At 40.5% G+C, this 24,564-nt stretch overlaps 1 protein-coding gene across 1 annotated transcript in view; it reads left to right on the top strand.

The window, feature by feature from the left end:
• Positions 1–24,564, top strand: part of LOC306739858 (zinc finger matrin-type protein 4-like) — a gene marked incomplete at its 3' end in the record, with an annotated part of 91,318 nt that overhangs the window by 9,873 nt on the left and 56,881 nt on the right. The window contains exon 2 of the mRNA XM_079221923.1: positions 9,949–10,050. Within this exon, the coding sequence (XP_079078049.1) occupies positions 9,949–10,050 (102 nt within the window). The remainder of the gene's footprint in view (positions 1–9,948; positions 10,051–24,564) is intronic.

Genomic DNA, 24,564 nt, shown 5'->3' with positions numbered 1-24,564 from the left:
TTCAATTGAAATGTTATCACAATGAGTTAAAAAGTAATGTTTTTTGCAAAGAAACTTGAATATTCACAGCATTATAGAATGTGAAACTTCCTAAAACTAGTTATACTCAGCTCGTAATACTGTACAAAAAACTTTTTTTGTGCCAATAACCACTATTGATGACAAAAACAAAGTAAAGGTATAAGATTTAGAATATTTGATGGTTTACACTGACTGGACTGTTCGCATTTTTTTCTGTATGTACTCTTTTCCACCCACAGTTAGTCAGTAATCAAAAAAAGAATCGGACCATTCGTATCAACAATCGTATCTGTATCAATAAAATATTGATTTGCATTCCTACTCCAAATATGTGTGACTGTGCTGGTAATAACGCTGTTGTTAAATCCAAATTCAGTTCTCAGTACTTCCAGAGGTCCGCTGCATTGCTGTTACTGTCAAAATAGATTTACTCTTTCGTGGAACAAAAACTACTAGTACAGTAATACAGGTATATGAGTATATGTATAGCCCTCTAAAGAGCCCATTGGGTTACCTAACATGAAGAGTCGTAGGGATGAGATATGTACTCCCAGCTGGGCCTGAACAACACGGGTGAAAATCCAATCAAAAACAAGAAATAGATAGTCTGGCGGCCAAGCACCGCCTTCCTAAGGGTCTCGCCCCGGTCTGCAACCATACCAACCAAAGGTGTACCAAAGAGCACCTCCATCTGCTGCAGATCAGTTCTCCCTAAACCGCACCAGACCAAGAGGCCAGGCAGATGTCCTCCAATTAGACATACCTGAAAGCACCGTACATGATATGCCCAAGTGGAATGTCACCTCAGGCTAGTGAGTAACCAAATGAAAGGCGGCAGTACTGAAAACGTTGTCCTCCCACCACAACATGAAGGTCCAGAATGGCCCTGACACCAACCAATTTCTTGGGCACATGGAACCCTGTTCAGAACACACGGGGCAGACAGGGCTGAGAAGCAGCTATGGCAAACAATAACCGAGCATAAATAGGGCAGAGCATAGCGTGCCAGTTCTTGTGGGGCCTAGTGTCCGCAGTGTTATGGACGTTGGTTAGTGGGTCGACATAGTATGCACATGGTTCTCGCATGTCATCGAGGAGATGGCAGAGTCAGAATGGCGGTTAGTGGCATTTGCTGAGCCAACAGTGCTAACTTTAAGTAGATTAGAATTGCATAATTTGAGGCACAGTCCCAACAGCCAGCAATAAGTCACACTGGCCTCGTGAGAAATATGCACAGTAGAGCCTTTTCTTTAGCAAGACCTCATTATGACTTGTACGGCGTTGAGCGCTTCAGAAGTTCTTTGTGACAGTAGCTCACAGCACATCTCTGAAGCGGATACTAATGATCAGTAGAGTAGCTATGATTAATAGCCAGTTTCACTACTTATAATGCTGCATATGGAATGAATGACCAACTCTGATTCATGAGTAACCACTATCGTGCGTGTGTTATCATCATTCTCCATTAAACAGGGGTATACTTTATTGTTGAAGGTTACTTTATTCTGGGAATTGAGAAGCAGTCTTTTTCATTATTAAATAAAATTGCTATTATAGCAATAGTTGCTATAATTGCACAGCAACTCATTTTGAAAAATTTGTTTCAAAATTTTAAAGACATTTAAAAAATAGTTGTAATAAGCATTCATTTGTCTGAGGTATGATTTCGTAGCCAAAGTACTAAATGACAGTTCATGCAGTTAAGTAGTAGTTAATCATATTATACACATGGCTCAACAGTGTGTTGAGTCATGTGTCAAATATGTGGAGTATTTTTCACAATGGGATTTGCTGCTTTAAGCTATCACTGTCTTAAGATATCAGCTATCACGTTTGAAGCCTAACAGTTCATGTATTTGCAGGTCAAGACAAACACCCGCAACAGGCTGCAAGGAGACCCTCTTGCAGTCCTTGCAGTTAGATAAATGGGCCAGGCGTTTCTGACTTTGCATATTGAGAGGAGAAATGTTCTTCCAAAAGCCCGAAAATTACACTGCGTGGACAAAACCTGCAGACTTGTGGTTGTCATTAAAATAAATGAACACCATAGTTTTGATTTTGTATTATAAGCTGCTTAAATCTATTGTTGGGAAGTTAACCAGGTCACAACTCTCTCTCTATCTATTTAATATTTATGTGAAAACTTGTCCTTTAAACTTAAACTTAATTTTACAAGATTACATTTGTACACATCACGATAACGTTGTAATTTACCTTCACCTAATGCTGTTTTTTACTGTTTGGAGCATGAACTAAATGCATTTGTTCATAATGTAGCTTTCCTATCCCAGCATGTATAATTGCCGTTTTCTGTGACTTTTCGCTGTGATATTGTGCCAGTATATTTCAAATCATTTCAGGAAATAATGTAACCATTTGGCCATGTCTTTAGCTTTCGAATAACACATGTCATTATGAATTACAATTATTGTTTTATAGTATGTAAACCTGGTTGCGTTTTCAAATACCTGAGGGACAGCCACTGCCTCCCAGCACTCGCAAGTCTCTATTTAAACTGCTGCATAATGTATAGGCCTCTTTAATACTGCTTACATGAAAGTCTCTTTGTCATGAATTATATAGAGGATTTTATAGAGGACCTCTATCTCCTAAATTCAGTAATGACCATGGGAATGTGGTGTTGTATATATATATAATATAGCGTTTTAGGATGACTCAGTGGAATGCTATCTTGATTTTAAAGTGTCATCCGATACATTTTTCTGAAGGAGTTGTTTCTCTGCTGTGGCATATCAGTTATTCTGGTCACTTTTCCTCCTGATATTTGAAGCTCAATTATGTTCATGTATTTAAGGATGACATTGAGTTTCCCAGTGATGATGTTTTCGGTAAAAGTTGGTATGAAATAAACAGTGAAAATGTTGAATAAACCGAACATTGAATGTATGCTTGTTGGATTACAGACTCTGAGCTCTGTTTTTGTGAATCAGTGCACGTGTGATACTTTTCGTAGCACAGTGGTTATGGTAGAAGTATATTGCGTTATATTGCGATACTGTAAGCAAGGCATTATATCGCCTTTTATAATATCTAAGTTTAGATTCCTTAATACACAGAATACACTGCCATATGCATATAACCAGATTTAAAAAAAGTAGACTTTTTATGCAATCATAACAGTAGCATGTGCATTGGTGTTTATCACAATCCCTGTAACATCCAACATCATAGCACTAATTTTTGTGCAATCTGAGCAACTGTCTGCCACGAATCTGTGCATGTCAACTATTAATACAAAAAACAACACAGAATCAATACTGTACCACAACATATAATATCTCAATAACTCCGGTGTATCGATATTTTCTTACACGGCTAGTGGAATGAACTGTTCAGGACCTTTGCAAGGCCTCTGTCTCCTCTTTTATGAGCACTGTTTCTCTGTGCTACTGCTCTCTGTTTAATGATGGGAGAACAGTCTGGGGCTGATCTGCAGCAACAGCCCGTCACTAGAGGAATCTGAGGTCTGTGCGTGGGAGTTGCTGAATCGACCCAAGTGAAACCATTAGCACTTTAGATTAAATTAACTAAGGAGAGACACATTTGGTGTCCATGAGATAATTGCTGAGTGGAGAAAAAGTTAAGTGGAATTAGGCAGAGCCACTCGAAACTGCAAAGACTTTGTGTTTTCGGCCAAGCTACCGGCGGTATATGGCAATGCCACTGCTTTGGTCCAGACTTTACAACTATTGGTTGGATTGCGATGACATTTTGCACAGTCATGGGTCCCAGATGACGAATGCCAATGTCTTGTTTGATCCTCTGGATTTGCACTAGTGCCACCAGCAGCATTACTTATTTGGTTTTGAGACTCGACAGTGATTAGTGCTGAGAGATTGCCATTATTAATATTCCCCAATGGATAAATACTATTGACTTTGGGGATCTCTTCACAGTTTTCACTTCTTCTAACATGAATTTGCACAGACATTCATGGTTTCCAGATGATAAGTCTTTATGAATTGGTGATCTGCTGACTTAGTGTTACCAGCATGTTGACATGTTGTATTCAGGGGAAAAGGTTTCAACAACTTTTGGATGGCTAAATGCTAGGGGTGGGAATCATCAGAGGTCGCACGATACGATATTATCACGATTCTCAAGTCCCGATGCGATATTATCACGATACTGCGATACATTGAGTATTGCGATATATTAAGTATTGCGATATATTACGTATTGCGATATATTGCGATTTATTACCTTTTTTCAACCGCAAATTGTCCCCAAACATATTTGATCTAATAAGATAACGTTCTCAGTCTGTTCATCTCACTTCAATCATTTTTATTGCAGCAAAATGGGATTGTTAAGCAGACAAACTGAACTGTTTGTATTACAGTCTACATAGTCGCGTCATTCGCGTTGGAGAGGGGGCGTGGCTTATCTCCGCGCAAAAAGTTATTATTTCCGCCATCCACCATGGAGATAAGCACTATTTCTGCTTTATACTTTTTGTGGAAATCCCAAAAACGTTGGAAGATCAAACGCCCTCGTGTCTGGGTTTATAATATTATCCCTAGGCACACACAGCTCGCTGAATATCACCGACTTCTCCAGGAACTGCGTTGGGATGATCGCTTCCAGCGCTACTAGGGACCAGTAGCCAGTTTGATTTATGTTTTTTTGTATGTCTTTGACCAGCTCTGTGTTGCGAATGTTGTCCCCTGTGTCGTGCAACTGCTGTGTACTTGTTTTCTCAGAATTCTGTATCTGAGCCGTCCTCAGTCGAAGGGTGACCGACTGAAAGGCCAGTAGAGCCTTGAAATACAGCTGACCTTTTACAGCTGCTGGGCACTCGCGGCTGTGACCTCCCTCTCACCCTTGTGACCCGTATATCTCTTTTTTTCTTCTTTTTCAATTCCATTTTATTTATACTGCACAATATGACAAATCACAGATTTGCCTCAGGGGCTTTAACATCCTCTGGCCTTGCGCCCTCGCATCAGATGTTACAAAAAAAAACTCCCCCCAGAGAAAAAAGAAAAAGCATCAGGCTGTGAGTGCAATAGGTCAGTCATGTGTACAGACTGCACTACATAATGAAATTGATTATAACAAAGGAATAAAGAAACTGAGCCTCGGGCTCCCAGCTCTACGCAGCCTGCCTCAGCTGATGTGTTGTTGGTCCATCAGAGTACAGGACAGATGGTAAACAGTGTTGCCTCTGTGTGAGAAGCAAGCTGGCTTCCCGTTAATTTGATCATCAGCGCACTGTGCATTGTTCCCTCTTAAGTTCTCTGTCCCGTGTTTCTCCTTCACCAAAGTGGCAATGCGACTTCAGTAATGAGCTCACAGTGCTTTGCAGAAGGAGCCTGGCTGTAACAATGTCAACAGCAGCTGTATTGATCTGATATTGATGATTGAATTGTGCAGAGAACATCCTATTGGGTTTACAATCTAATCACACCGGGTGAAAATATATAATTTTCTCAGCATCTCATTTAGAAGAGAGCACCGACATTGGCAGTAAAATCCATTATCTTAATAAAAGGTGAATTGATGGATTCGGTGAGCAGCGGTTGCTCTTTGGAGAGCTGTACTTAACACTCAGCAGGACTTTGCTTTCCCTCCAGTGCTGCTAAGTGATACACACACTGGGTCTTCTTTTTGTAGTTTGGGCCATCATTCCTTTTTCTGTTACAGTTAAATTCTGTGAATGCAGCGATATTGATTTTGTTATTCAAATTGTATTTTGCTGTCAAATACAATGATACAATGAATCCCCTCGTGGGACCTCCCCTCATGACTCGCCCCTCATGACTCGCCCAGCTCATTGTCTTTGTGGCCGTGCACCTCAAACGGCTCTAGGTGTTAATTTCACTTACGACTAAGTTAAGAGTGATTATGTTCATCAACAACTTAGATGAGGTGATGACGAGACCAACTTCATTAAACACTCACTAAATCAACATTTGATTGTTGACAAAATAGATGAGAACCAAATGTAGTTAAAGAAGATAAAAGCCTTTTCAAAGTCTCTCCATATTTTTATTGAAGAAAAAAAAAAGAGGTCACCTGAGCTGCTTGCACCAGTGTGTCCTGTGCCCATCATGTCAACACTATAGGAGCAGCTCACAATGGAACCAGTCAGGAGGCCTCGGACTAACTGAACATTAAGTTAACAATGACAACCAGGGGAGAAAGAAATGAGGTGAGACTTTGGCTATGTGATGCTTAAAAAGAGTATGGGGCGACTGTGGCTCAGTGGTAGAGGGGTTCGTCATTCGATCGGCGGTTCGAAACACATGCTAATCCATGCTAATTGATTTGTTCTTGGGCAATACTGCATACTTCCTTTAGCATTAGTTTGGTAAATGCAGTGTCATCAGGACCGATAGAAATGGTGGCCAGAACCATACGATTGATTATCAAACCGTTGTAATCCTTCCGGAGCTGTGCACGCTCTGCAGTAACAATAGCATAAACTCCCATGATTACTGATTTTACATCAGGACAAAAGTAAGGGTCAGAGGTCATATCTCGACAATGGTTTCAACAAAATGCTTCTTTTCTGGCATAATGATGCATTATTGAGACATACATGGGAAATAAACACAACGACTTTTAGTTTGTTTTCTTTATCTCTTCATTTCACATTGCAGGAGCTGGACAATTCTGTCTCAAAATGCAGAGTTGAACAATGAAACAATCAGGAATGAACACTTCCCGGGGGAAAATAAATCTCATGATAAGAGTTGTTTTCTTTCCCAGGCTGCTGCTGCTGCTGCTGCACCCCGTCTTTGTGCTGCTGCTGATGTTGTCGACGATGATTCTGTTGCCTAACAGAATTTAGGGTGATCAATCATTGACAGCATATGTGCACTCTTACTAGAGCAGGCAGTGGGCCCAACATTGGCATAAGCTAATAGAGCTCTCAAAGCCTCTCATTCATGCCGTTTGTCCTGTAGAATCTGAAGCTGCTTTCGAATGATTTCCAAACTGAGGAGGAGAGCGGCGTTCCTAATATACTTATATTCCTCTTCTTCTCTTGCCTTTTGTCTGCAGAGACACTGCCCTCTGACATGTTTTATCCTTGTCCAGTCAGTCTGGCGGTGGCCTCTGCCAAGGTCATGCCATGTCCTGGAAAGGTGAGGCTAAATGCAACTTGAAGGTCATCCTGCTGTGATCGCAAGTAACATCATTACAGAAAGGCCAAAGACATGCTTGTGGTTCATCAGCTAAGTGCACCACTATGTTCACCAGGTTGTCCCTAACTCTGTCCGCCTGCTGCTTGGTGCTTGGCAGTGTAAACGCAGTACAGTTTTGGGCTGAAAAACCAAACAAAAGAACTACTGCCTGCTGCTGACAGCAGAGCTGATTAAAAGTGGACCAGAATGTAAAGTTGCTGGCCATAAAACCAAAACAATTCACAAGGCGTTTCACGGCACTCGGTGTTACATTGTGAAGATGGGTCGTCTCTCACATCATCTGAATCTGCATAATCAGTATTTTCTCTCATTTAGAGATTGGCACGGGCATTGCACTCTTCCGGTGCTAGTCCCAGTAGTCTATGTTGCTTTTTCAAAATGATGTATCATATTGCTGTATGAGTGTACAAACTACTTTGAAGGTGCAGGATCTTTGGGTTCCACCAGAAACAAAGCTTTCACAAACGTCAGGGGACACGAACACAGGTGCTCTGGGTGAAAGTCAGGGGTTTGTTTGACCAGCCCAAAATAAGTCATCTTTTTTTATATATTACGTCACTTGCTCTTCCTTTCTTTGAGTGTGACGAGTTATTCTACGTCACTTGCTCTGAGCATAGCATATTCTTGCGGATGGGACTTTTTACGTTGCAGAGACTCATTGTGATAGCATTGTGATAGCATTGTGATAGCATTGTGTCCTCGCCATGGCATCCCTACAATTAGCTGAAGGACGCTTTAACACTGCATAGAGCTGAGGGAAGTGAAGAGTTGATGATCATTCTCTTCACATAATGCACTGCAGGCAGAAGAAAGAGATGAAATGATGATGAGATGTAGATTATCCATCCCCATGGGCAAGGGGGGAGTTATTTCGGCAATTGTAGTTTTTGCTAAAATATATGAATACATCATGAACAAAAAAAAGAGATAATGTTGTTTGTGTGTTTGTGATTTTGTGTGTTTGTGTGTGGGAGCAGAGGTGAAGATACATACGTCTGCCCCATTCATTGAAGCTGATGGGACACGTTGCCGTGGTGAAATGTCAAGCTTACCTGCATAGTGTTCCTTCTGAGAGTCTTTTGTGCCAGTGGGCACATTATCACACCTCAACGGGCAGAGCCAGAGAGAGTGAACATGCTGACATTTTGCACTTCATTCTGTCTTAAAAAGGACCAAGGTTTAGTAAATTCTCACTCCCTAGGCCACACGGCAAGCAGTACTGTTTGGTACAGAAAAGTAGCAAACAGTAGTACAATTGGCATACATTGTATGCCACAATGCCAGATGGACTTTATTTTTGGTTTAAAGTGTGTATTCTTGTTAAAAGATCAGTCCTGTATTTTCTTCAGTGAAGGGTAAATTACAAGTGGAAAATATAACAAGTGGAAAATAGAGCCTAATTAAAATAATACAACAATTATCATGAAAGGACAGACTCCTACATCGTGATGTTTTTATGTATTTATATAATATTTTACCAGGGGGAAATTATGATTTATAATTACCCTATTTATGTTTGATTGTTTTTCAAATGGTTCTTTCACTAAAAAAGATGTTTACTCAGAATTATTTTCTGTACAAAACATTTATGTTTTAGAGACATGTTTTATTAAGTTTGATGATTATTGGGATAAGATTGTGAATAACAATTATTTTGGCCATGATAATGGTGACGTCACATTTTTTTTTTACACATTTGCTCTCGACTTGAAGACGATGCTGTACTATTTTCTTCTTCTGTGTCCTTTTCATTGCACCTGTAGCTCCTAGCAGAACACAACATGTTGGAAGTGGCTCCAACCCACATAACGCACCATTTATTTATTTATGAAAAGGTGTTACAGTTTGTCACGTGTGCACGGCCTCAACGACCATCTGTGTGTTTTGTGAAGACGTTCAGATAGAACAGAACACGACAGCATTCGGCATCAGCTGGTCGTTGTGTCTCCGATCTCAGTGAAGAATATTCCTACAAGTTTCTCAACCTACATGACTGAGTTCTCATGTGTGCTGCTTCTAATGAGCCCGTGTAAGTGAGGATGCGTTGAGCCTGACTGCTTCTAAATATGAAATGTGAGCCCCTAATGGGAGCGGGGCTGAATTAGTAATAGAAAGCAGAGCTGGCTCAGCTGTGCCTGTGGAAAAGGTAACGAAAGCTTTCAGCAGCTGTCGCTCTCTGAACATTCTCCAACAAGTGCATTACACGTTAATGAACTTCCAGGAAAAACTTTTAAGTCAATCTGTCATTGTTATTTATTTATCCTCCTAAAGTATAATTTAGGCTGCAAGTTTTAGTGCAATGTTTGATATGAAATGTTTTTTCTGACTCATTGCTTTCAGAAGCTGCTCAGCATCTGCCACTAACTGAAATGCACGAGATAATAAAATATTTATTAACAACGATGACAGTACATGAGATTATTGTTTACTTGCTCTATTACATCTTGGTTGGTTTGACTTAGCTCCCTGCAGACCAACAAAGCAAGGCTGCGTGATAGTCGGCTTTTTGTTTTTTGCAGATGGTAAATCTTGTGGACACAACTTTGATACCAATTTCATTTCCAGCACTCATTTGGATTTTGAACGAGGTAACAAGGCTTGAACGACGTTTGTGCACACTTTCAGATTTGATCTAATTTCGCAGGCCGGGTATTCAACTGAAACATGTTGGAGATGCTCAACATTGCGTGTTCACGTCGTTGCCACGAAGTGCGTCCCGGTCGGTAACCATGTCCGTGTTTGTTTCTCTCTCCAGATGAAGTCAACAGAGGTGGACCAAGGGCTTTTCACAGACAGCTACTGCAAAGTGTGCAGCGCTCAGCTCATCTCCGAATCCCAGAGGGTCGCCCATTACGAGGTGAAGATGACCTCACATGACTCTGATACACTGCACTCTTGTCAACAATGTTTTGGCTCCACCCCCAGCCCACCTGAGCCTGCAGCTGACATTCTGTTTGTAAACACACAATGCACCTGACTTTACCCCCTTCTGTTTTTCATCAGACCTCAGTACATAGCTGCAATGAAAATTAAGAAATAATAGCATCAGAACTGAATTGAACATACTATATAATCTAAGTGATATGCATGCATCGCTTCTTGTCACGACTGGGGCAAAAGGACAACAGGGTATGGCCTCAAATGCAGATAGACACAGGGGAACAGAGGGATGACACTGTGAATTTGAATAACAAAGAAATGTCCAACACAAACAAAACTATCAGTCCAAAAATGAGTAACTGGAAAAATACCCAAACCGTAAACAGGCAAAATTACAAATATACCTGGAAAAAAAGACAGACAATCACTAAGGTGAGAAAACATACAAAGGCAGGAAGGGAAGTGAACACGAGACACAAGAGACAGGGAAATACAAAATGAAACAGGAAACTATTCCAATATTGTGTTTCTAGCACACAGATGTTAAAGGTGCCAAATCAGCCTTTTTTTTAACGATAATCAATCATTTCGATTTTGTGGCACCATGCTGTCATATCTTCATTTTATTGCAAGTAGCGTGTTTCACAACTTCACTGTGCTGTTTGCAGCCATGCAAGCGGAGAGATCTCTCTCCAATCCACAAACAGGCTGGCTGCATGTTGAATACCTCTCTGAATGTGGAGGTTTAATGATGCTCTAAAGTCATCTTTGTGTTATTTTTGTTGGGATATTGGTTTTGTGTTCGATCGAGTACATTAACATCCTTTGGTTTTTCCCTTCATGTTTGGAGCTTTACGTGGCCTTGACTCGACAGCCATTACCTTTCTTTTTACAATACTCAGAGGTTGTGCTTTGGTTATCTCATTTGCTTCAGCGGCTTCATTCATGCTTCACAAGCCCTGGCTCACTAATGAGCTGTTCTCTACCACTGTCCAGTCCTATTTAGGGGTAGAATCGCCCTCACATCACGACTACTCCCTACCACTCTCCTGGAATACTAATGCCCATACGCCGTCTGCTGCCACAGCTCCATCCTGCGCTAAGTATTCTACCGCCTTTATTGGACCTAACTAAGTATTTCAACGTCTTGTGTGCTAAGTTTGTGGGGAATTAGCTCTCTCAACATAATCTTAATTGCTGCTTGGGGTCTTTGAGAGCTCCTGAAAAGAACTGGGCTTTTTTTTTAAACAAATCCATTCATGTATGTGTAACAACTCCTGCCTGACTTCAATGCTAGTGATGCCATGGCGAGGACATTTCTCCACGCTTAATACAGCTGCAACAACACCGGTGTCAGACATTGTAGAAGAAAATATTTGTCGATGACGTCCAATATCTCAACTCACAGCTCTCACTTGGATGTTTAACGCTATTTTTTCCGGTCGAGCTTTTCCTGCGGATGCACATTCTTAATTCTTAGTGTTGCATCCGGTGAAATAGATCCGGCAGCCTCCTTCGCTGCGCCCGGTGGAATCACTCTCGTGGTGCGCCTTTGGCTCTGGAAGATTAGAGGTGCTGTCACCTTCATCAGATACAGTTTCCAGATTGCCTCATTAGCGTTATCAGATCCCCTATTAGCATTGGATTTAAATATTGCCAAATGGGTGCTTTCAAACCCTGGCCCTTGTGGCCTTTGGTAAGATACTGAGCCACTGCTTGTGAACGCTTCCCATCTGTGTGAATGGTTGAATGCTGACTTGTTGTGTAAAGCGCTTTGGCTGGTTAGAAAGGTATTTAATGTAATTAGGTGGATGTCTGAACACTGGCGTACACGGTACATTCTCCTTCTAGAAGGTGTGCATGAGTCTAGATAGTCTGATCATTACATTATTACATTACATTTAGCTGACGCTTTTATCCAATACATGTTTGCTCTATACACCGTAGACACAGAAACGGGGAGCAATTCAGGGTTAAGTGTCTTGCTCAAGGACACGTCAACATGGACTAGCGGAACCGGGGCTTGAACCACCGAACCTGCCTCAAAGACAGTGTGAGCAAAGCAGCCAGTTGGATTCCTTCCTCCTGCCTGGATGCAGTCAGGTAGCGGACCTTTCTGTCATCACATGCTGCCTCTCACTCAATGTCACTTTGAGTCTGACTGCGTTCCTGCTGTGTGACAGCTGCAGTAACAGCAGGCGAAACACTGTGGTCCATTAGTTTAGAGGGTGTTTTTTCTTTTGAGACCAGAATAAAATGACATGAGACCTTGAGTCAGTTTAGCATTTTCATTGATTTCACTATTCCTAACAGAGAGCCGGTCGCTGCTGAGGTGTAATCTCATCAAAGAGACATTTCTTTTGGTTGCATTACGTTTTGAAGTTTGCCTTCCTTTTGTCTTTGAGTCAACTTTTCTTCTGGAACTCTTTTAACAAGACACACTGCATTTCCTGCAGGGTGTTGTGCTCACTGTGGTGCTGGGGAGGGCTATTTAAAGTAAGCTGGAGAACGGCTTTGTTCTTTGGGGCGTTGCAGGAGACAGGAAGTGACTGCACCAATCCAAATCAAATATTCATTTTGTTATTGTGTGGGGAGTGCTGAATACAGCACTTGGCCTGTCGTGGAGAAGGAGCATATTTGGATTCTCTTTTAGCACAGTTAGGGGCTAATGCATCGTGACATGTTTGGGTCACGGTGACGGCGGCAAGAACAAAAAAAAACCGATGGGAATAAAGGATGGGCAAACGTTACTTTCCTCCAGATAGAAGAGGTTGATTTGCACTTATTTGGGGATGATGTTCAATTTCTGTATGCATACATTTGTCTGTAATTATCCCTTTTGTGCTGCTCTTGAAGTTTCAGTCTTTAAAGTGGTAACAACAAAACCAGACTACACTGTTGATTATTGAGACTGTGATATCTTTATATGTTGTGAAAAAAATAACACATTTGTTTTGGAATAATGAGTAGTGAAAGCCACCGTGGCCGAACAGAAAGAAACGATTAAAAAGAAGACTGTATGCACAACAAAGGCCTCAGGCTGCTTCTGATGAAGCGCTTGCTGGGTTGCTGAACAGTGTCTGAAACCTGCTTTCAAATTGCTTATTTGAGGGGGCTGCATATTGCTTTCATTTGTGTGAAACCCACTGCACATAGCGCCTGGCCAGGTGTGGTGAGGTGTGTATCAGCCAAATGTGAACGTAGAATATGCGCAGTGTGGATATTTGCAGAGTGAACCTTCTGTCCGTCTCCTTTAGGAAGCACCAGGCTCAGCAATGCAGGGAGTTGGGAGTGAGGATAATAATTCCCTCCCCTGGGGAAGCTGGCCTCAAGGCTTCTGTCTGAGCAGCAGTAGCAGCATATAATCAAATTAGGAGGTTGATGTGATAACCTGCTTTAATATCTCGATTAGATACTGAAACAATGCAAAAACCTCAAATGACAGGAAAAGTAATTGAATCACAGATCACAGAACAGGAAAGTTAAAATACATTTTTAAAATGTTTTTAAATTATACAAAAGTTTTAATTAAATGTATTAACTAAATAACAGAGCACATTCTTATGAGGTTCCTTGAGAAACCACAGTAACTACAGAAAGCACTTGAATGTGTTGTTTGCGACAAACTACTATTTATTTTCATCCATGTCAAGTTACTGAGAACCATGTTCAAAAATCACTTTAACATATGCTTTGGTGCATTATTTGTTTACCGGGTTTATGAACTGCTTGGGCAGACGATTGATTCATCTAATTGTACATTTGATTGTTCATTAGAGACTCATTGTTCATTACCTGCTTCTTTTTACCTGTTCTTTTCTACCTCATCTGTTGACTCCATCCTATGGGTTAGTGCTGCTAAATCCCGGAACCCACAGATTATTTCTTTTGACCGATGGCTCCCACCATCAGTGAAGTTAAAACCGCATGCATATATGATGTCTCTTATTAAAACACTGTCATTTTAAATGTACCAATGCAATAAGGTATCGAGACATTTTAATGGAAAGGTATTTACATACATTTCTAGCATTGGTCAAAAGGTTGCAATGGATACATCTTGCAATGAGGAAGGCTTTGCTTCATTAATCCAATTCATAACATTAAGATCACACAAAAAGTGACACTTCTTGAAGAAAAAACAGAGAGGAAATGGGATGCAGACGATAAAAGTCTTTGAGGCGACCATTGGGATCAGTTATGAACTCCTTTGCTGTATGTTGAGTTGTACAAACTAGTTAGTTTGAAGCATACTGAGGTCTTTAGGATGGCATTGACGCTGGGTGATTTACATGTGATCAGAAACATTCAAGAAGATCAGCTGTAAACACTAAAAGTGGAGACAACAGCGGCATGATATCGATATATAAGTACAGAATATCACTGGCTGACAGTAGGAAACGGCTGCAGTTCTGAGCTACCCAACCGTATGAATCACTTTATCTGGACGAGGAGTTACTGGAAAAATAATTAATGTGAAATCTTCGAAAAAAGAAGACAACAAAAGGATTAAAAGTGTATTAATTTGAACGTTTCTAAAAAGGCATCAGTTGGACAGAATGTTCGTCTAACTCACTCTAACATGGTGATCTCTGATCTAGATGTATCTTTGCATTTCAGTGTTTTGCTTTTAATCGAATGTTAAACTTCAAATGTAAAGCAGTCCTTGAGTGACAGAAGAGACAAGGAGATGTAATTGATCTTTAAACCTTCTTCTCAACCCATCAAAGCCAGCGCTCCTTTGCAGAGTGGATCACAGGCGTCTCTGGTTCACAGTTCAAAGGCTTGCGTGGCTCATGTTAATTTATGCATCCTTTCTCTTTTTGCGTGTGCACCGGATTGGGAGGCACTGCAGTGTCTCTTGACAGGCTGCCCTGCTACAGCGCTGCAGGAGAGCCTCTTTAAAACCATTGCATGGCACTTCACAGAGCAACTATAATATAAATATGTTTCTGTGCTGGTTGACCATTCTTTGTCAGTTCCTTAAAGCGACTCAATCTACAATGTGTGTTTCTTGTATTCAAGTCAAAAGCCCGCTAGTGAATTATTCATTACTATGGTACAGTATGTAGCATTGACGTTGGGTGTAGCTTGGTATTGGGACATTTAGGTGCCTGATTTTAAAGCCTGAAAACAAACATTCTCGTTAATCTAATGATCTACTGGTTTTGACCCTACCAAGGGAACTGAACTATCCTCGTACCTCTGTCTCGTTGTCGTGCTTTTGGGGTTCCAGTTTGTACTAATAATCATAACAGAATGAGGCTGCAGTAAAGGCCTGGCAAAGCATCTCAAGGGAGGAAACTCGGTTTGGTGATGACGATGGCTGTCAGACTTCAGGAGAAGAATCATTGACTGCATTAAGACAGTATTAAAAATGAATTATTATATTCACGATTATGTTTGTTTGTCCAATTACTTCTGAACGTCTGAAAATATGGGGGAGTGTGTAAAAATGGCTATCATTCCTTAACAATTAATGCCATATTGTTGTTATATCCATTGAATTAAAGCTGACAGTCTACACTTCAACCACATATTGACTGCGTCATTGAAAAGTGTCACAGTCCAAATACCTATTGTATGTACTATGGTTGAAAGTTGCAGTTGAAGTTGAATACATGTGACATTACCTGCTTGTGCTTCTTTTACTTGAGAAATCTTAATTGGTGCATAACCATGTGCACTAGTTAGCTTTGTCTGTCTATAATTTATGGTGGGTGTACTAGAGCTTGGGCTATATATATATATATATATATATATATATATATATATATATATATATATATATATATATATATATATATATATATATATATCCTGTTGCTGTTCCCTACTGCTGGTGAGAGTGAACCAAAAGACATTAAAAAGCTCAGTAGAACTGAAGGAAATTATGATAATTCTGTGACACAAGTCACATGACTGATTTAATCTATATTTTATTTAAACTAATGCACCTTAAGGGTATGTTCATCTTTATAGCGATCTCAAGACATCCTTGAATAAAGTATTGCAGCTTTCCAGCCGCAGAAAAGACAAATGCCAACTGAAATCTGTTTTCTTGAGCTACGAGAAGCCCAAAAGGGAGATAGAGTATTAGTGTCCAGGTCTGTGAAGTTGAGTTATTTAGAAAAGAGGGAACCTAGAAATTGTGTAAAGGTAAATCTCAGAAGCAGCAGTGCCTGTTTGGAGCTGGGCGTATTGTTAGGCCCCCTGAAGTTCTACTTGCAGCTAATGACTCCAGGGAAGTGAAGAGGGGTTCGGTCGTAACGTTGATTTATTCAGCTGTCATGGACTGAGTGGGTAGACCAGAGAGGCACAGGTGGGTTTGTTTTTCAACTTTTGACAAAATACTTCTGGCAATATTTCTAGTACAAACAGAAGAGAGAGAGAAGAGTAGCATAAACCAACCTCTCTGGCTGGGAAGCAAAGTGCCTGATCAGGTCATTCAGAAACCCAGAGGGATAGACTCAGACAAAAACATTTACACAAACTACAATAACCACAAAATATCTCATTAACTCAGGAAAAACAGGCAGAGATCAGAAAAAAATGGACAATGGAGACGGGGAACTCACTGGACCGCTTGACACAGAGGACCAAAAAAATCTGTCACAGAGACAGGGGAAGGGTTTACATACACTGGGGAGGTGTATGTGATTAGACATTGGTGGATCCAACCCCAGTGGCAGACACACAAAGGAAGTTAAGGTGTTGAGGAGAAGTAGCACAAAATAAAACAGGAAACACTGAATGGACAACACAATAAGGAAACAGAACTTAAGAGCCATGTGGTGTAGTGGCTAGTGGTTCTCCGGCTCCCTTCCACAGTCCAAAGACATGCAGCGCAGGTTAATGTTGTCTGTCTTAAAATGTCTTTTAAAAGCTCACTAATGCCCAGCAGTTTTCATTATTCAAACTGCAAAACATTTGTTAAAAAATATGAATAGTGAAGCAAGAGAGGTTTTTTCGCCAGAAATGATACAGCCAACAAGAGCGGTTGTTGGATGTGTTATGTGTTTATATGGGTTTTTTTTAAGTGTAAAAATAAAAACTCAACCAAGTAAATGAAACAGGCACACTATCTTTACCACAGTTCCACCCATCGACAGTACGATGCATTTCCTCTGCTCCAGCCTGAATAATCTCATTCCTCAAATTCAGGTTCAATGCCTGTCAGCGGGTATTTTTTAGCACTAGAGCGTTGCCACCATACTAATATATAAACGCCTGATTCTCCTCACAAAACAGCATAATCGTTCTTTGGGGACTCCTGAGCTGCAGCAGCCACAGTGACAATGACAGCAGCAGTCAGCTGCGTGGAGTGGAGTGAGCTCAACGTTAGCATCTGGCTGACTTGTGCTGTTCTGATGTGCTCTTTGTCCACTTATGCTGTTTTGTTTGTCCTGCTGACCGCTTTAGATACAGTGAAACAACTATAATGACTTCTTAATGCTTTGCTCATATGATTACTACGCTGTGGTCTTCAGGTTTGGTGTCAGAATGTTTAGTTGGGTTCATTATTGGATTGCAGTAATAGAGACTGGAGAACATTTAGGGTACATAAATAGGTTGCTGCTCAACATGATGTTACCTTCAGAAGTTATAGTCATGAAACTCAAGCGTGTGTTCAGCTAGGAGGACTATACGTTTGCTCCTCTTACTCATGGTCACTCATCCTTCTATTACTATCATTGTTTGGGCCGGTCAATCATGATACAGCTGTTTTGTCAGCTGGTCTCCTCTGTCCACGTGACACACCTACATTAGGGCCGACTGTGGCTCAGGAGGTGGAGCGAGTCATCCCTCAATCAGAATATTGTTTATCGCATAGTGATGATTAGTTATATTGATGAGTTGATTAGTTACATTGATGGTTGCATGGTAGCCCCTGTCATCAGTGGTGAATGATGGCATGTGGTGTTAAAGCACTTTGAGCGGGCTGAAGACTAGAAAAGTTCATTTCAGAGGCGTCTGTGGCTCAGTGGTTAGCAGGGTCGTTGTTCAGTCAGAGGATCGGCGGTTCGATCTCCGGCTCCGCTAGCCCATGTACATATGTCCAAGACACTTAACCCTAAATGTCAAATATTGTACATGCATTTATATAAATGTAAAAATATATGTAAGCAAATGTCTCTGTTACTATGACATACATCCATTTAATTTAGGGTTAAGAAATCCACATTACTAAATTATAATAAATATACAATTATAAAAGATCAAACTTAAAACAGAAGAAAATAACAAAGACCAAACACACCTTATTATATTAACTTTGTTCAAAGCTTTTTAGTCACAATCGAGAAGGACATAACTGGTCCAACAAATAATTGTGAGCAAATAAGAACATGCATGTGGTCTGGGGCAGAGGTTCAACTGGTCTGGGGCAGTGGTTCAACTGGTCTTTGGCAGAGGTTCAACTGGTCTGGGGCAGAGGTTCAACTGGTCTGGGGCAGTGGTTCAACTGGTCTGGGGCAGAGGTTCAACTGGTCTGGGGCAGTGGTTCAACTGGTCTGGGGCAGTGGTTCAACTGGTCTGGGGCAGAGGTTCAACTGGTCTGGGGCAGTGGTTCAACTGGTCTGGGGCAGTGGTTCAACTGGTCTGGGGCAGAGGTTCAACTGGTCTGGCTGCTGACCCATCAATCCTGAATGACCTGCCAAGATCCAATGCAAGGAACATTTATCAATTTAATTTAATAAAAATATGGTGCAGTTTGAACCTGAGATAGTACAGGATATCACAGTATGCCAACACAAAAAAAGCTAGTTAGAAATATTTACATTCAATTAAATACCAAAAAGACACAAAGTAATACGACACACACAATAATTGCATAACTTCAACTATCACAAATAGTCCGGTGTGTAAACTCATGCAAGCAAAGCATGTTGTGACGCAGCATTGAGGAGTGTGAATAGATGGCACCTTGCTGCATTAAAAATTCCCTTCAAAATAAAAGCACAAGATTATTTATTTGCCCATGCAAAGATCCGTGACGCACCGAAAATGGTTCAACTCACTGAAAACGGGTCATAGAATGACGTGGCGGGCCGGATTTGGCCTTGAGTTTGACACCTGTGAATTACTGTGAATGGGTGAATGATGTCATATAGTCTTAAAGCCCTTTGAGTGGTCGGAAGACAAGAAAAGCGCTAAACAAGTTCGGTCCATTTACCATAAGCATCTTGCTGCTGTCTCTTTTTAGATATGATTGTCTCTCTGCCTTCAATACGTTCATGTTGCCTGTACACACACCCCTCCACCTCCCCATCACCACCCAGTCTTTGCAGATTCATCAGCCTCATTATTTCATCACTTCATCACCCTCACCAGCTTCATCACTTCATCACCCTCATCAGCCACTGCCATAAGTGTCTGGACTTCACGGTGGGGCACATCATCCATTAGAATACACAATTATTCATCTTACCTGTGTGTGTGTGTGTGTGTGTGTGTGTGTATGTATGTGTGTATATATATATATATATATATATATATATATATATATATATATATATATATATATATATATATATATATATATATTTAAAGGTAACATTGTTTACCTTGGTGTTGTTGGTGGAGGTCATAAATATACTCTCGTATAGGCTACATTATTTGTTAACGATTAGCGTGATAAAACATTACACTACACAATGTATTATAGAGGCACGTACAAGGAGCCATCGGCCACCCTTGTGTGGGTGTTTTCTTTGCAGTATTCCCACATTCAGCCGTCCAATCAGGCGCCTGAGTGTGTACAAAGCTTTAGATGTGTGGAGGAGACCGCAGGGCCTAATAACTGCAATTGGCTCCCACAACATCATCTTCCCTCAAGGACGCCCGCATGGCTGTCTCATCCTCATTTTTTGCCAATTTCCAACACTTTGAAGTTGTTTGTGGTTAGCATCCGCCCGGGCCTCTCTGTGTCGTTCAGGGTGAATGTGCACTGAGATGTGGGCCTACTATTCATCAAGTCTACAACTGTTTGAAAATGAAGCGGTTTCTGTTGGATAATGAGATGAGGGCCGTATTTCATCCTTTCACCTTAAGTGAAAAACTAGGAGTCATAAATCCATGCTGGGGATTACCGTTTCACTTAGTTTCACAACAGAGAAGTTGGACAAATATATACAAGCATGCAACATGGGAGCACTGATACTTTATTATTTATTTATACATTTATGTGTTTTTGGCATTCCAAGGCTACAGTTGTCACCTTTGTCCAGCTGTTTTGCAGTCACACAACAGACTCAGTAAATACAGTTGTCATTCCCAAAGTGTTCCGAGAGAACCGCTCACTTTCTTTTGTTCTGGCTCAGCTGGCACGACCACAGCTGCCTGTTCTCTCCGTGGTTCACCAACACTGCTAACATACTGCTAACTGTCAGGGTTTAGCCGGAGAGGAGAAACCAAAATGTTGGATGATGTTGGACGTTGGATGATAAAGACAATGTCTTTCGCAAGCATCTAGAACCAGATTTAGATGACTGCATTATTTAAAAGCGCTACAAATTTAGCAATATGAAAAGAACTTGAACCTTTGATATCTTTTGTAAATATTGGAGTGGTGGCCTGCATGTTTTTGTTTCTTTGTCCCGACGTTTAGCCTGGGTTAACTAATGTACATTACATTACAGTGGTGCTTAAACAGCCAAAGTTGATGGACAATGTTTCCTTGATGTCAAATATTTTTTTGGTTTAGATGTCGGCCATCTCTAAAATATATAGTTGTAAAAATATACTCATATTATATAGAAATATAAAGTTATAGAAGTGTCTTCACATCTTATGAGAATTATTTATCCATCATAAATAAATATATAGCTGATATCAACACAGTATATATACATATACAGTTATATGAAGTATCCTCACCTTATACATATACATATATAGTTATAGATATCCTATAATACAAATACATTATATAGGTATAGAAATACCCTTACATGTAATATAAATACACACTATTAGAAATATATGCATTGTATAGAAATATTGAATACTCGTACACAAAAAGAAGAACACATTTCATCAGGTGTTATTAATTCTAAGGTAAAGGGGTTTTGGTTAACATTTTATAAAGCCTTAGCTTTCACACCTCCCTCCACTCACGTGTGTCCTCTGCTCATTGCCAGCTAGTAGCGTGTGGGGGTAGGAGAGTGTGTCAGTTATTGATGAGCTAATCTGCATTTTCTGCCTGCTCTGTTTGACCTTTGCAAATATTGATTTTTGTAGGAGAGGATTAGCGAAGCGTAGTAGCTCAGTATGAGTACTAGTTGCCCTCTGGTTCAGATTGTATCGCTCCAAACAGGCACCAAGAGTTATTATTCAGGAGTGAAGAAAATAAATCTATTTTTGAATCTAAAATTTCTTCCAACTCAACACTGATTTGATTATAAATATATATTTGATTATAAATATACATATATATATATATATATATATATATATATATATATATATATATATATATATATATATATATATATATATATATATATATTCTAATGTAAAACAGCTTAATATCATGCTGAAGAAGAAACATTTGTCTTTTATCAGGGAACAACGTAAACAGTCTGTTCAGTAGTAAGGGTCCCTGTGAGGGACAAGCCACTCCTTCTTTTGTCATGTTCAGTAGTAAGGGTCCCTGTGAGGGACAAGCCACTCCTTCTTTTGTCATGTTCAGTTTGTTGCTTACCTTAAAGATGTATGTTAAAGACCAGCAATTGATTAACTTTATACAAAAGCAATCAGTGCTTTTGATCTTGTTCAGTTTTTCTTACTCAGTGACAAAAGTCAGTCTGTGTTGGCTTGCACAAGAGCACTGAAGTCTGGTTGAATGAGGTGCAGATGTGACAGCTGACGGGTATCTCAGAGGCGGCTTTGCGCGATTAATGCTCTGTGAGGCGGAGCGGCTGGCGGCAGCACCCGCTGCTCGCTGAGGACAGAAACTGCAAAACAAGACGTGCTTTCCCGTCAGTCTGTGGTAGCGCGAGCGCATACGTAAATCACCTTCAAAGTAAAAGCAGTGCCGTTGTATTGCATTTATGACATGCATCTTATTTATTTATTTTCCTTTTTTTGATTATATATATATATATATATATATATATATATATATATATATATATATATATATATATATATATATATATATATATACTGCTGCAGGCTGGCATTAGTGTGTCACAGATAAAGAAAGAAACTCATTTCCATGATCCCTGCTTAATTGCTCCTCATGCACCATTCGCACAGGGAGGTCTCCTAATAGTTCCAGCAGGTTTGTCAGAGAGGTTATAGATGCTCGTGTCTGCGTCTGCGAGAGTGATGTCCACACTGCACCCATCCATCATCTCCTGTCATTTTCATACGCTTTGGAGTTAATGGGACGGAAATATTAGCCGTTTCAAGCGCTGACAGAAAATAATCTACAGTAATGGAATGAGACGGAATCATCATGGTGCCACTGAGAAGTGCTGCGCCAATGAGCCTTCAGTGTTATCAGTGCAGAATGTGCCACATAATCAACAGCAAAGCTACTTTGCCTCCATATAAAAGCCGTTCTAAATTAATTAAAATGTCTCCTCAGAAACCTGTCATCGCACCATGTGCTAGAAGAAGGTCATTAAAACGCTTCGTTAGCACATTTGTTTGTGGCCCAAAGCTTCTCCTGTAAGCTAAAACTGCACCGCTGAGACGCTTAGCTCTTTTTATTTAGTTCACTGTAATGCAGCTACGTTTACACAGTTTAATTACAGTGGAGCGAAGGAGGGGTTATTAATGGTAATAGTCCTGAGAGATTAGTTGTTAGTCTGCCCTTTAAAAAGTGGCGTTGGTGAGCGGAGAGAGGGAGAGAGATCGGTGGAACAGTCCTCTCAGTCCTTTCAGCTCTTGAAAGACGATTAGCTGAAACGGTCCAGACTCTTCCTGACAGGGAGGTGATTAGACGGGGAAATGTGTCAAATTTAAAGAGTGTCAGTTTCCACTCGCACTTGCATTGAATCCTATCACAGTTTCTGCATGACTCAGCTCATAATCCCAGGCAGGGTTTTAATATCCGCTCCCCACATGTGCTTCCAGCTCTACACTCAAATTCAAAACAACAACAACATTTTTCAACATTGTGGACTTTGCCTTTGGTGCCAAAGTGAAATTGCTTTGTTGCATGCCATGATCATTTCATCCGTACCGGCTGCTGCGCATAAAGGCAGAGGATGTATGCACCATGAACATAATGGGCTATGCAAGCTATGCTGAAGCTATTTTGGAGGTTTGCGGGACAAAAGACTACATTTGAAATTGATTTTATTAAAACTTGATCACAGTTGTATATGCACATACATGTGGACAGTGTTGGCAGAAACGAGTTACAAAGTAACGGATTACAGTAACAATATTACTATTATAGGTAACAAAGTAAAGTAACGCATTACACTCACAATATTGGTAACTACACTACTTTACTAGACCTCAGGAACGCGCTTTCCTGCGTTACCCAAGCCATTTTTACCAGTCCGAAAAGTTCTCTTTTAGTGGCGTGCGAGTCACACAACACTTCCTGCATGAACAATAGCAACAAGCTGCTAGCTAGCGCTGCTGCTGCTACTGCCTGCGACCCCTCTGCCCAAGTCGGGTGTCGAGCCTGGTCCCGCTACCTTCGGTGGTTTTCGGGGAGCTAGCGGAAGTTAACGGGGAGCTAGCGGAAGTTAGCGGGGAAGTGACGGAGCACTAGCATGAGCCCCAGCCGGCTACAGCGGGGAGCTAACGGGGACTCTGACCGAAGGTAGTAGCGGCTCGTAACCCGACGTTTACGGTAGATTGTTCATGCAGGAAGTGTCGTGTGACTCGCGCGATTATTATTATTGGAAATTATATTAATTAATAATAATAAATTATTATTGAAAATGTATCTTTGCAGTTAATTTGGACATTTGCTTGATAAAATGGAAAGTAAAGTAACTAGTAGTGAAGTTACTTTTCAAATGCAGTAACTAGTAAAGTAATCTAGTTACAATTTTCAGAAGTAACTAGTAACGTTTAACTAGTTACTTTTTCTGAGTAACTACCCCAACACTGCATGTGGATATGAGGATGGAGTGAGGGTGTAGAAAATACTATCGCAATCAAGAAATGAAATACTTTCTTCACGCTCCTCATCCTCATAAGTTGATGTCCCTTTACCCATTTGTCACTTTTGACTGATCATAAGACTCCACGTTCCTGCTTCCCCCGCTCATCTGCCTTCATCCAGCTCACTGAACCAGATTGATACAGAGGTGTAACTTATATTAATGTATACATGTGTAATATATTTTTCAAACATGCCTCATGAAAATGTTTAATTAAAATGTTACTATATTTTTAAATGGTTTTAGCAACCTAAATAAAACATGTTAATTAGTGAGCTTTAGGGCTGCTTATCTTTGGACAGAGCCAGGTGAACCTTTTCTCCCCTTTTCCAGCCTTTATGCTAAGCTAAGCTAAC

This window comes from Taurulus bubalis, assembly GCF_910589615.1.
Source record: "Taurulus bubalis genome assembly, chromosome: 8".
NCBI lineage: Eukaryota > Metazoa > Chordata > Actinopteri > Perciformes > Cottidae > Taurulus > Taurulus bubalis.
The sequence above is the reverse complement of the archived record's forward strand: the minus strand, read 5'-3'. Positions and strand labels throughout refer to the sequence as shown.